We start from the raw sequence: 14,968 nt of genomic DNA, 5'->3' as shown, positions 1-14,968 counted from the left end.
CAGGAATGCTACGAAGCGCACCTGAAAAAGCTCTGGGGCGCACCAGTGCGCCCGGGCGCACTGTTTGAGAACCACTGACTTACAGTACAGATTGAGTCACCTGTGCTAGGAGGGGGTATTGCAGTGCTGTTGGTGGAGGGTTGCATGCTGCAGCATAGCTATACCATGTGTAAACATACGAGGGTAGGTGGGAGTATCAAGGCTAGTGGAGAGTGAAAATAGTGCACATAGAGGGCAGCAAAAGTTGAGAAAAACTATTATGTGAGAGAAGGAGGTAAGTATCTATTGGAAATACATTTTCAGGGTGGTAAAATGTTAACTTCTATTTTTATTTAATTAGAACAGTTTTTCTCCTTGTTGGTGTAGCTACTTTTTTTAGATCACCTTGTTTTGTCATTTAGAATATATACTTTACTATGATTGTTGTAGCTTCAATGGTAAAATTTGTTTTTTAATAGGGACATTATTAGACAATCAGTGAATGCTGGTGAACAAGATGCAGTGATATTTGTTGGAAATGGGTGTACAGCAGCAATCCATAAAATGATTAGTGCTTTGAACTTAAAGAAGAGTCCGGTAAAAAAATTACTATGAAAAATAGTGGTTAAATTTAGATTTTTTCAAAAAAAGAGTGAAAAATATTCTAGATTATTTTTATGTGAAACAGATTTACATTTATTGTAATCATTTGAATAGTGGTACTTTGTTTGTAAGTGAAATACTGGTACTTTGTAAGTGAAATACTGGTACTTTGTAAGTGAAATACTGGTACTTTGTAAATGAAATACTGGTACTTTGTTTGTAAATGAAATACTGTACTTGCTTGAATATAGGCTACACAACAGTTTGATACAAATGTATATAACATTCTACCATTTTGTCCTATTCATTAGAGCTGAGCAAATAATGGAATTTGATAATTGATTAATCATTGTGATAATTAATAGATTACATTTAACTAATCGAGTATTCTCACACGAGGCTTGAATAGTTGGAATGATCAAAATTTCAATTATTTCATTATTTTTGTAAGCTGTGACACTGATTAAGTTGAACAACCTTGAATTAATTGAAAATAATGAGAAATCATAATGGAAATTTTTATATTACTTGGGTGGTTGGAATAATTTAACACAATAATAAATGGAAACAGTAATTTTGATTAGTAGATTATTTTCATAACATTAATCAGTTTAATTGTAATTTCAGTTAATTGATTATTTTCTATAACAACAATTGATCTAATTGCTGTTCATTGGTAATCAATTAAATTGAATCTGTTAATCATCCAGCTCTACCATTCATTACTATCTTTGTAGTTAAAAATATATATATTGTTAGAAAATTTATAATATAAATGTGTTAATTATATTTATGTAAATTAAATTATTAATGTTTTTTTACTCTTGTTTCTCTGTACTGTTTTTCAGTTAAATTCAAAATTTAAATGTTTTAAGTGTGAATCTTGTCTGGAAGGAAATTAATGTTCACTTTGATTTTGGAGTTACTAATGAAAGTATTACTTATAAGATTTATAAATTGATAGTTGAATCAAGACTTGCACTGAGATACAAGAAATTAGTTTTATGAATAGTTTATTACTTCAGTTATTAATTATTATTCATAACTGTTAGATAACAGTAAATGCCAAACTAAATCTAATTATTGTTTTTAAGAGGTGAACAAACTATAAAAAGCTACATATGCATCATGACTTACTCTATTTATGTTATTTATTAACCTTTACACTGTCATTTTCTTCAGTAAGTAAATTGTTTGTCAAAATTATTAAAATTATTCATATGTTTTGTGGTTAATTTGTACAATATTTTCATGGAGAATTTGTTTCCACAGACTGTCTTTTTAGGACCATATGAACATCATTCCAACTTGTTACCATGGCGAGAGATTGGGGCAGAGGTAAGTCCTAATGTTGGGAGCAGTTTCACATCATGAATATAACAACATATGGAGTTATGTGTGTTTATTCTGATCAGAACGTTGTTTTAATTTCTTTGTCCAAACAAGTTTGTACTTAACCAATAACTAACAAATAGGAATAATATTGTTGAAAGTAAATACTGCTTGATCATTGTAATAATTCAGAAATCTTTGTCATTAATGTTAGCTTTGTATTGACTATAAATTGTAAAATGAAGAATCAGTGCATCTTTCAACTAGATTTCAAAACACTGAGAAAAAAAAAGGATTTGCTTTGAAATGCTATTAATTCTTTGGACATTTGCACTGAAACAGAAATTGAATGAGTCAATGAATTAGTGATTACTCAGTGTTTTTTTCCTCTAATGCTTGACTCTAATGTTTCTGTTTAATAATTTTGTAAATTATCTAAAGTCGTAATATAAAGTGATTATATTTTTCATGAACTTTTAAGCTAATATAAGTATGTACTAAAATGCACATGTCTGGCATGGCCTGATGGTTAAGGTGCTTGACTCACAATCTGCAGGCCGTGGATTTGAATCCCTGTCACTGAACATGTTTGCCCTTTCAGCTAGGGAGGGTGGTGTTATAATGTGATGATCAATCCCACAGTTCATTGGTAAAAAAGCAGCCCAAGTGTTGGCAGTGCGTGGTGTTGACTAGCTGTCTTCATTAGTCTATCACTGTTAAATTAGGCATGGCTAGTGCAGGTAGCCCTTGAGTAGCTTTGTATGAAATTCAAACCAAACTATAATGCACTATATCAGGCATAATTTTAGAAGGAGTGCTTGCAAAATATTTTATCCTGTAATCTGATATTACTTAGAGAGTTAGAAGTAGTACTTAAGAGTGATAGCAAAAACTAAATATTATTTGCTATTTTAGGAAGGATGTGCATAATTAAACAGAGTATTCTACTAAAATGGAGTACTACAGCTATTGTTATTAAATGATAGATAATGTGGCTTTGAAGGTTTTGGAAACAGGTAAGTCTCGTATTTATTTTGTATTGTTACTCAGTGTCTTAATTCTTTATTGTAGGTAATTAGGATAAAAGAAGATTCAGGTGGATATATAGATCTCAGTCATTTAGAACATGAACTCAAGGTAGGTTTTATAAGGAAAGTCAATATTTTGTATCATATAAACTAAACATCATTATTTTAGTTGTTAATTTAAAAATTGTTCTTTATGAGGTTAAACTTTATTTGTCACTGATTGCTTCTAAACAGTTGGATTTATGGTGTAAAGTTCAAATGTTATAGTGAAGCTATGTAAAAGAAATTAAAATCAGATATAAAAACTGAAGGGCAGTTTTAGATTTTATTTGTTGTGATATTTTGTACAAGACTTATTTAAGAAAATAGTGTAAAAAAATTTCTTGAAGTCTCTTGTATTTATGTTATTTTTCAATGATCCTTTTCTTTTCGTTTATTATTTTCTTCAATAATTAAATCTCGTAGCAAACATTTTGAGCAGAACTTGAAAGCTTGAAAATACAAATAAGATGAAAATAAACCTGATGCATTGTTTTTTTTTCCTGTTGAGCATTATTTCCTATTTGTCTTTTTTTTATTATGATAAAATAAAGAAACCATTATATATTTTTTCTAAATTTTAGATGCACCAAGAAGATGGAAAGCTGTTAATTGGTAGTTTTGCTGCAGCTTCCAATGTTACTGGAATTCTTTCTGATGTTAATACTGTATCATCACTGCTACACAAACATGGAGCACTTGCTTTCTGGGATTATGCTTCTTCAGCTCCATATGTAGACATCGACATGAACCCTGTTGTTTCTGGGTAAGTGGAGTCGTGTTCTTTTTTTTTGTATTTTCATATGGTATACCTAAAACATTAAGTTAATGTTTAGATAGCTAAACATTTTTGGAAAACTATATTATTGCAGTTCTGAGGAAACCTCTTGATAATGCTGTACTGGTGGAGTCATATATTGTGCCTCCTAGTGGTTCAGTGGTAAGAGGTAAACAAAAACTATATATATAGTTCTTTGCAAATCATTGTTTTTTCAGTGTTCAGTAAAGGTATACATGAATTGTGTTGCCTGAACTGGGAATACAGCTATTAAGTCAAACTAGAGGAAATTCCAAAATACCATTTGTGTTTTGATAAAATGCTGACCCATTGACCCTTTACATCTGGGCATGGCTCCTTTACACATGTAATGATCTCTTTCAAATTATAGTTTACATTCAAAATTTAATTAAACAAATTTGTTATCAGTACTAGTATAAAAGCCTGTCAAAAATGATGGGAAATCAGTGTTGAATGATTGATGAAAATTATAGAATTTAACTAAAACGAATTTGTCTGTACTTCCAAAATGCACCTACTCTTCACTTATTTCGTCAGTCTTGAAGTAATTCTTTAACCATCTCATTTTTGGTAAAAACTATGCAGAAAAATGAAATGTTATCATGAACAAAAGGATGGGTGCACTCTGAAAGAGACTTAAATAGCACTCTTGAGCCTTTTCACTGTATTCTAGGTCAGGAAATAGAAAACATAGTACAGACATTCTGAAATAAATTTTCAGCTGTTTTGACTCTACAGAGGATAAAAGATATTTACTAGTAATAAACGTATATTTTTCTTTATGTTTTAAGGTCAAGTAGGTAATATATGTGCTAAAATACCAAAAGAATGTTTATTAATTAACATTTATTCACCACTTAAAACTTTTTAAACACTGACTCTATAACATTAGTAATAGTAGGCCTATTTGTAGTGTAATTTAATACATAGAGATAATGTAAGGCTTAGCTGAAACACTACTTGGTAAATTTTATTTTGCTTTTGCCTACAACTTAATGTCATAAGACTTCTGAATTACATTATTTTGATGTTATATCACTGAAGTTATCAAAAAATAAAGAATAAAAAACAAACCTCTCTAACAAATCATCATGAATATTGAGCATTCAACATAAACATCATAGTTGGCCTAAGAACAATCAAGTGATAGTTTTGTTGCTAAGCTATGATGTATATGTTTGAGCATTACCAAAAAAGAAAAGTGAAAGTGTTTTCGACAGAGTGACAAATAGAATAAGCCTTTTATAGTTAGTGATATGTCGATACACTTTGCAAGAAAATGTAGTTTATAATTCAAATTTTTATATTAACTGAGTTTTAACTTTTTAATTTTGAAACTAAACATTTGAAAAATTCCCAACTTTAATTCTTCTGTGTCATGTGACATGTCTGAGTTACGATTTCTCTTTTTTAGAATTTTGTAACTTCAAAAATAGGCTGTTGCATTTTACAACCAATTTTAAACACAAATTAAACATAATTGCAAGCAAGAATCTAAAATTTGCACTTCTTATCTTCTTAATATGCTGAGGTATTAATAAATTTGTCAAAACCCTCCCTTCTCTCTCTTTTTAACTTTTGTGATTGTTTTGCTAAGTAACTTTACCTGGCTGACAGACATATTTATAGTCAGTAGCAAGAGCAATTCTTCTCTATATAAGGCTTATTACAATTATTTGATTTTAGCAAGCATAAGTACACAGGTGGACATAGTTTCTTTATGTGTGACTAATGTTATCCTATTCTGAACAACAATAAAATTTACTTAGAAACCAGGTAAATTACAGTAGTTTTGAGACATTTTTTCTAGTGACTGATCTAGTTTGTGTGTTTGAAAATGCATATTTAAAAGCTACATGAACTCTTTTTTTTGGACACTTATAGTTATGACATTCAATGAGGTTTTGGGACAAATGGCTTTCATTTTTACCAAAGTGCAAACAAGCACAGTTATGCAATGGGACTACAATTCCTAGTTTGTTATGTATTATTTTATCAATTATTATATATTTTTTTAACAAAAGCAACTAAATTGTAAAAAAAATTAGAAACTTAAATTTAGTCTAACAAAACTTCAGTAAAATAAAATGTTTAAAATTTCATAAGTTCAAGTCTATACTGGAATATGAACATAGTACTTGCACATTTAGCATGCTGTTTCTGGTAGGTTGTAGGTCTACCAGAAATAGCCTATGGGCTGTTTCATGATTTACTCTATATATATAGTCATGGTAATTTTTACCAACCTTATAACCACCATGTAACCATGGGAATACTTTAGGTATATGGATAGTTTTTTCTGTTGGTCAGAAAACAGTAAATAAAACAAGTATTTTCAGTAACTAGTAAGTTCTTCAAAAGCACTGGTCACTGCTTGACATTGTCTCTGCATACTCTGGATGATTATCTCTTGCAAGCGGTTCCAATCCTCCCAGCTTTTGAAGAGTCATGGACTCAACAGGGTGGGCCAAAACAACATTTGAAAGACTACATTATTTAAACTCCTCCTGGACCAAAACATGGCATGGTGACATTATCATCCATAAGATGAAGTCATCACCAGGGGCTCCAGTATACAGCCTCTTGTAAACATGTAGGATCTCAGCTATGATAGCATTGTGATCATAATTCCAAAATCATCTCCAAACTTTAGCATAATGGTCTGTGAAATTAAGGCAAATTCTTTTCTAGTCCAATCCAGTTAGTTTTGAGCCCAATATCTACTTTTTCCCTGTTGCTGGATCAACAGGATCCTAATACAGGCTTTTTTGTGACAGTGAACTAGCCAGCACAGGTTTATTATTGATAGTTTAGGTTAATCAAAGAACTTTGGATCTATTTTGTATGTCACAACAGAGCTTCTTTGCTATCTTAAAAGTGTCTTGGAAGGCCTATATGGTCAGGAAGCACTTTTGTCTTAGGTTTTTTGTGCTTTTCAGGTATCACTTTACATTTCCATTGATTCTGTGCTGGTTCTAACCAAAGGAAACAAACAGTTTAAATCACACACCTGTTTATAGTGAAGCTAAGTGAAGAAATTAGAATCAGTTATAAAAACTTCAGGAATGTTATCATGGATTTTATTTGTTGGATAGCCAACCAGGAAATGTAGCCCTTTTTTCATAGTGAAGTTAAGACTGACTTTCTTATTGTTTTGTGTATTGATAAACTAGGACTCGATAGTTAAAAACAAAAAAAAAGTGTTAATATCTATATATTAGCCAGTCATCAATGCAATCAGTCCATTGGTCTGGCCCTGTATCTGTGAAGCTATAAATGGTTACAATAATTCTGAATTTATTGCATGTACCTCCATAAAGTTTGGCAAGCTTTTATTAAACGTTACAAGTCTCTTGTACACAAAAAATCAGGTTCTTTTTAATAAAGTATTTTTACTAAAGATTTGTTTGCGAATTTATAAAGCCTTTACTGAGTCAGTAAGACTCAGACTCTTACTAGACTGAGTGGAAGGTGATTTTCATGTTAAGAATAAAATTCCATTTTTTCATTTTACACTTTTTATATTTCATTTTATCTGTTATTTTATCATAACATTAACTGTAGTGAAATCATCAGTGTACAGTGAAATGAATAGTTTTTTTCTTCGTAGAATGGATCACTTCATGGATGAATGGTTTTGTCTTCACAGTTTCCACTATTAATATTTTTATATCTGTTTCCTTTAATTTCATGATTTTATTGCTGTATTTCATACTAACTTAATCCTCCTGTCAAGCAGCAATAAATCACAGTAATAGATCATTAGCACTTATCGTAAACACTACGAGCAAAGTGCATAATCCGTGCGATCTTTGCAAATGCAAGCTATATCTGTGTTAGGTCTCTCTTTTTTGTCACTAAGTTAATACGTTTCTTCTTAAAATACAAGTTCATGTAGCTTTTAAATATGCATTATAGAACAGAAAAATTATATCAGGCACTACAAAAAAAAATGTCTCAAAACTACTATAAGTTAACTGGCTTTCTAACTAAGCTGTAAATAGGTTTAAAAAAATAACTTTAGCTGCTCGAAGCTGAACATAAGCCATCTGGGGTGAATTGTCTGCATATTCCTGCTAAAAAGAAATAATTGTAATAAGATTCTATCAACCACAAAACTGCTCTTTCTATTGGTTATAAACATGCAGACTGAAAATTTATTTAAATATTTCTCTCTGAAGCTAAGAAATTAAAATGTATGTAATAGAAAACTGAATTATGAACTACCTTTTAATGCCTAGTTTATTCACATATATTGATAATAAAGTTTAATTAAATTTTGAATGTAAGTAAAAGACCATGAACACAATGACCTAGCCAGGATCACAAGATTAATATTTATTATGTATTTGTCTGTTTTTGTTTGCACCATAGTGTGCCTTGCAACATTCCCTATGAGAAATACTGTGTTGTCACTGAATTATTAACTAGAAACATCACAATCTGACAGAAAATTTGCACTTGAACATAACATAATGTAAGACTTAAGTAATTTAGAAATGGTCAGGAACTATATGAATTATTCAGAAGTTTTAGTGTGCTAATTTACAAAATTATTTCCCTTTGACTATTGTATTTATGTTCTTACTTTTTATAATCCTTTGTATTAAAAATAAAACTGTGATTTATAGGCTTGATGAAGGATTAGTGTACAAAGATGCCATTTTTATTTCTCCACATAAATTTGTTGGTGGTCCTGATACCCCTGGTGAGTTTTACTTTCTTTTTTGCTATAGATCAATTTTATACCATTTTGAATTGAAGTTTTTTTTTCTTTTTCAATAAATGTACATGTATTCAAATTCGATGACGAGGAACCCACTTTGAGACTAATAATGGCTGGAGACGGCTTGAATGGGTAATGAACCTGATGATGACAAAACCTCGTGGAAACGTTGTACATTTGCTCTTATGTTAAACTTATATTAAAGTTTTTCTTCATTACCCATTCAAGCCGTCTCCAGCCATTATTAAATGTACATGTACTTGCGTGTAAAATAAAAATATTTGAATTTTTATGGTAATGTTCATACTATATATATTGATTAAGAAAATAGTTAGGCCAGGTGAGGCCTAGTGTTAAAATGGCAGACTGTGGATCTGAGGGTCTATGATTCACATCCTATTGCTCTTTTGGGCTGTTGGGTGAATTAAGAGAGTGATGTTCAAATTTTGCTATTCAATTAGAATAACCCAAGAGTTGGTGATTGGTGCTGTTGGTTAGCTGCCTTCCCTCCAGTTTAAAAGTTCAAAATTAGGGACAGCTAGTGCAGATAACTCTCGTATAGCTTTGAGTGAAAGAAAAAGAAAATAGAGAATTAACATTTTTACACGCAGCTGTTGATAGCATAATTTGTCAGTCAGTCATCATTTGACGGCTGCTTTTGTTAGACCTAGCGTCAACTTTAGAAGTATAAAATTATGCTTATTCTAATATGGTCACATGCAATATTTTCAGAAGCTGTTTTAAACTTCATAAGCAAAACTCGAAATTGAAATAAAAGTGAAGTTTACTGCCATGCATAAAGTCTACATCTTTCTGATTAATAAAACTTCACTACGTCAAGCTGATCTGGATGTTTTAAGTCCAATTTTTTTATTTTTCACAAGCTATTTATAGCATGAGTTTTTAGATATTTTAAATTGAGATTTAAAATTCTAAAAGCATTAAATATTTTTAAACATAAACCACCACCAACACCTTCATTCATGTTTTAACATTGATTATTAACTATAATAATAAAAATGTAACATTCTTTGATTTTAAGCATACCTATGATTAAATTGTAAACATTATTTTGTCTCTTAATGATTCATTTTTTTTTCTGGAAATTTGTAGTTTTAGAAGTCTATGATATGTTTATTAACAGAAAGTTTTTTCAAGTACTTTAAAATATTTGTTGAAGCTAATATGATCTCCCAGTTACTGATGTGATATATATATAGGTTTGAATAATGAATTATTGAAAATTCTATAAAGAGCTGTTTATATAGATATTGCATATGGTATTTGATATAAAATCTTTGTTGAAATACCATCTTTCAAGTAATGACTATTTAAAAACAAACATGGCTATATGTAGTAAAAAGAAGATCTTTGAACTTTAAGGTTATGTTCAGTATTATAAAAATGTAAAATCAAGATTGTAATAAATGGTTGATTCAGTGTAGTAAGAAATTTATGTGTGAAATTAAAAGCTGTATTCAGTGAAATATTTTTTCCAATAAATTTTAGGTATTTTAGTAGCCAAGAAAAAACTGTTCACAAATCCAGTTCCCTCAGGATGTGGTGGTGGCACAGTGTTTTTTGTAAGTTGTATTATTTTGAAACAGAAAACATTGAGTAATTATTATTATTTGAACTAATTTACAAATTTGAAGTTACGTTGAGAAATACATAACGAGAAGTTTTTTCCTTTTTGATTGGTGTATTTTGATATACTGCAGATAATGTTACATCACTTATTTTAGACAATGTAATTCAGTAAATAAATTTATTAATGTAGAAAGAAAGGTTCATCAGCTACAAGAAATTGATATGACTGATGATACCATCTGTTTGTTGTTGGTGACCTAAAGAATGTGTAATAAAATGAAATTCAAATACCTTAAACATTTTATGTATAATATTGTTTATTTTTTGTACTATGTATTGATATTAACTATTGTTCTGCCAGAGTATTTGTTTGTGAATGAGTTTAACACTGTTGAAATATCTGCATGCAAACCAAAGAAACTTTTATGTAGTCATTATAACATAAAACTTGCTAAATTGGAATGTGTGATCTCAACAAGGTGACAAGAGAAACTCACCGTTATCTGCAAGAGGTGGAAATGCGAGAAGAAGGAGGAACACCTTCTATTGTTGGAACGATCAGAGCAGGTTTGGTCTTCCAGTTGAAAGATTCTGTTACAACAGAAGTTATCATGCAGCGGAGAATGAAATCTGTCGGTGGGTGTTTACAAATAATATATCTGAGAAGCTAAGACTGAACATTTTGTTTCTTGAAACATCTTAAAATAATTAATACTAAATTCAAAAAATGTGCATATATGGATTTTTTTCATGTCATTGGACCAACTTAATAATAAAAATAAGATCCTTTTTCTCTGTGTAAAACTTTATTGATTTTTTTTTTTTAAATTAGATTATTTTTCTGTTAGAGATTCTCAAATCCTAATAGAAAAGAAAAATGCAAATTGCTTTTTTCTGAATTACTAACAATGTCGGTGGTGTATTATTTCAGGAAAGCTCTAGATGCTTGGAGTTCTGTTCCTGAGTTGATAATCCTAGGAAGTCTCACAGCTATTCGCTTACCAATTTTTTCTTTTGTTGTCCAACATATTGCCTCAGGCCTTTTTCTTCACCATAATTTTGTTAGTGTGCTTTTGAATGACCTCTTTGGTATTCAGGTACGGGGAGGTTGTGCTTGTGCTGGACCTTATGCTGAGGATCTTTTGGGGATAGATGAGAAAATGGCAATCCACATTGAAAATCTTTTAGCTGAAGACAAGTATGTGATAATATTATATATAGATATTGGATAGATTCACATAATATCATAAGCATTAATTTTAAGTCTGGATGGAAAGAAGAAAAATTTTAATTAGATTTGTTACTTCTATAAGTTAAAGAAAAATGTATGCTCATAATGAATTAAAATACATGAGTTTATAGTAACTTGCTTGACTAGATAGCAAACATAAGAATGCTTGCACTAAGAATATCATTTGTTCAAGAAGGTACTTGTAGAGATAGTTGAGTACATTATATTAACATGATTTTTGATTATACAAATCAGCAATTCACACGATAACCACAGCTGATATAAAGTCACAGTGGAATGGTATGTATCAGAACTATATTTAGACATTGTTTGGTATTTCGTAGGTAGTGAGTTGCCACTGAAAATTCATTTTTGAGAGAGATAAGTAACAGATCTTTTTGTTGCAAGATATTTATACACTTAGATCATTAAGATGTGTTCAGATCAAGGATTTAGAATCTCTAAAATATGGATATCTCTTGTACTTAATAAAAGTGGAAAACCTTATAAGGTATATGGTACTAGGACCATCCAGAGAGAGACCTGCAACAAGATGTACTCCATCAATGGGGCTCCCCAGTGACTCAACAGTAAGTCTGAAGGCTTATAAAATTAAATACTGGTTTTCAACTACTCATGGTGGGCACAGCAAATATAGCCCATTGTGTAGCTTTGTGCTTAACAACAAGCAAAACCTGCCATGGGAAGCATAGTGAATCTTGTATCAGGTAAGAATTTACAAACACAAAGGTCAGTGACAAAAGATATCTGTGTGACCCAAGCAACAGCATGTAATATAATCAAAAAGGATCTCCATTTGGAAAAACAACACAAATCATGTTTACACAAGTTCATTCCACTACATACCTGTTCAGCTGTTACATACCTCAAAAAGTTGGAGAATGAAATGATATTTATGCTATCCTATATGAAGATATAAAGTAAAGTGATCAGACATAATGCCCATGGATTTCTGTGTGATCGGACTGTTGAAATGGACGCTGGAAAACTCTTACAGTAGATGGACTATGGAAAGCAGCTAGGAAGAGTGGTGTGCTTTGGACCTGACAGTTTTACGATGAAGCTTTTTCAGTAGAAATATGGAAACTACGATGTAGGACTATCATCAAGATGCATGTTCATCAGATAGAACATGAATGGTCATGGCGACATGGACTATAAAAACTTGTTGAGACTCCAAATTGTTCATATAATGTACTCAACTTCTACAAGTAAGAATATTACTGAATGTGTTTGAACATTATATCAAAGTTGTGGTATTTTGTCATCTGTAACACGATTAATAGTTATATGGACATAATAGAACATACAAAGGTTTTTTTAGTGGTTAAATGGTATTTTAATTTCAAAGGTTGACATTTTCTTTTATGATTAAGTAATCTAAACAATGCAGAGTTTAAAAACACATTTACATTTCAAAGTTTAATTATTTTCTGTATGGCTTCAACAAAAATTTTAATACATTTGTAGGGGATTCTGTATATTTGATGCTTGTCAATTGAAACAGTTATAATTATCTTTGACCCCCAGTGACTCAGCAGTAAGTCTGAGGGCTCATACTGCTAAAAAAATGGTTTTGATACAACATAAATAGTCTATTGTATAGCTTTGTGCTTAACACTAAACAAACAAAACATAACTGTTTTTCTGTTTGCCTGGTGAGTCATATAATGACTTGTGGTATGTTTTTATTTACTGATCATGCACTTCTGATGTTTCCTAATCTAATTTTGAAAGGTATTGCATGTGCAGTAAAATATTCCTATACGTATCAAATTTTGGGTTCAGTGCCCTGCAGTGGGCACAGCACAGGCAGCTTACTGTGCAGTTTTGCTCTTAAAAACAAACAAGTAATGGAAAGTTAAAACAGGTGTTAAAATCATCATTTCCAGTATGTGTATCTGAAAGTTGCAAAGTTTTGTTTGTTATTGCATTCTTTGATGTCTCCCATTGAGACAGCAGTACATTTACAGACTTACAACACTAAAATTGTAGTTTCATTCCCTGCAGTGGATACAGCAGATTGTCCAATGTGGCTTGGCAAAGCATTCTTTAATGTATTTAAGAAAGTAATCCAAAAAAAATAAACATTGTATAATAGTATTATGGTTTTTATTCTGCTTCATACATTTTGGGTTCCATACAAAGAAGCTTTTTATTGTTATGTGAAATTAAACCAAAATAAATGGAGACAGCTTTAATTGAATGTATACTAATTCAAGAACAGTAATACCCCATTTAGCACTCAAAAAATGTGACAGATGAGCATGGCAGGAGAGGTCATATTTTCTATTTGATGGCTCTGTAACCAAACGGATTGAATGCTAATAAACATTTTCTCGTGATGATGATATTATAGTGAGTAATTTACGTTAAATTTACCTAACTAAATCACTTATACATCATTCACATGTAAGAAACGATACCTTCAGTTACAATCTCCATATATGTAATGTTAAAATTACCCTGTTTAGAGCCGATTCTCAGGAACCCTTCCCCTTTCAGGATTTGTCAATACATGTAGTTCTCTCTTACGTTTATGACCGTATTAATTATAACCAATAAACAGGCAAAGCTTTCATCTATCAAATGATGTATTATATTACATTGTCTTGTGTACCGAAATTTGTAGATTGTTTCCTAAGAAAATGTTTGTTTCCGTTGGAAACAATATTGTGTAGATGGCTGACATTTTAACGGTTCATAATGCGTTGCTAGAAACACCGGAAAAATTGTGATAGTTATGGGACATTGTTTTTTGTATGTTATTATTCTGTATTCTTTGTTACATTATTTTATTAAATAAAACTGATTTAGTGCACTACTACAATTATTTTGAAAAAGTATTGTTTAGAAAGCTATGGATTTTCATAATTTTTCTTCCTCTCTCGTAAAAAAAATAATCTCTCAAGGATACAAGAGCTCTATAATGAATCAGCTTAAAGTAGGGTCTTACTGTATTATCAAGTTTGTACTTAGAATTTTCCATCAAAAGAATAAAATATAATTTTTTGTCAAGAGTTGTGCAGTTTTAACAATGTGTTATGCTTTTACTGCTGTGCAGCATTAACTGACTTAGTCTAAACATTTCAATGTCACAAAGCAGTGCTTTAACATAAGCAACTACTTACTTACAAAAATGGTTTTACCTTGAACCAAGAATAGTTCATTATAATTTGATTGGTGAATGTTTCACTATATTAATAACAAATTGAAAGGTATCAAAATATCACATTATCTTTCTACAGAACTTTAGATCGTTTAAATTTACGACGCTATAAAGAGTATTCAGAAAGAGAGATTTTAAGACCAGGATTTGTAAGATTAAACTTTCCATACTTCATGCCGGAAGAAGAAGTGGATTTCATTATTGAAGCTATTCAGTTGGTAGCTAGAGAGGGCTGGAAGTTATTACCTCAATATATTTTTAACCCAGAAACAGGAGAATGGAAACATCGTTACCACCAGGTAACTTGCAAGTTTGAAGATATTTAACATACTAAATTTTTCAACTGTATTGTTAATTATGGAAGGAGCATTCTTTTTCAAATGTCAATGGATAAGTTAAAATTTAAGACATGCACATCTGACACATTTATATATTTTTTCACATTATTTGT

The 14,968-nt window shown here is 30.7% G+C and overlaps 1 protein-coding gene across 1 annotated transcript in view; it reads left to right on the top strand.

Annotated features, from left to right (window-relative positions):
• LOC106473578 (probable cysteine desulfurase) overlaps positions 1–14,968 on the top strand; it is a 37,374-nt gene that overhangs the window by 19,180 nt on the left and 3,226 nt on the right. The window contains exons 5-13 of the mRNA XM_022401980.1: positions 459–576; positions 1,855–1,920; positions 2,986–3,051; positions 3,566–3,747; positions 8,412–8,488; positions 10,016–10,096; positions 10,576–10,732; positions 11,028–11,294; positions 14,597–14,816. Coding sequence (XP_022257688.1) covers positions 459–576; positions 1,855–1,920; positions 2,986–3,051; positions 3,566–3,747; positions 8,412–8,488; positions 10,016–10,096; positions 10,576–10,732; positions 11,028–11,294; positions 14,597–14,816 — 1,234 coding nt within the window. The remainder of the gene's footprint in view (positions 1–458; positions 577–1,854; positions 1,921–2,985; positions 3,052–3,565; positions 3,748–8,411; positions 8,489–10,015; positions 10,097–10,575; positions 10,733–11,027; positions 11,295–14,596; positions 14,817–14,968) is intronic.

The sequence above is a fragment of the Limulus polyphemus genome, unplaced genomic scaffold, assembly GCF_000517525.1.
Source record: "Limulus polyphemus unplaced genomic scaffold, Limulus_polyphemus-2.1.2 Scaffold6289, whole genome shotgun sequence".
NCBI classification, from domain to species: Eukaryota; Metazoa; Arthropoda; class Merostomata; order Xiphosura; family Limulidae; genus Limulus; species Limulus polyphemus.
Note: the sequence above shows the minus strand (reverse complement) of the source record. Positions and strands in the feature narration are given on the sequence as shown.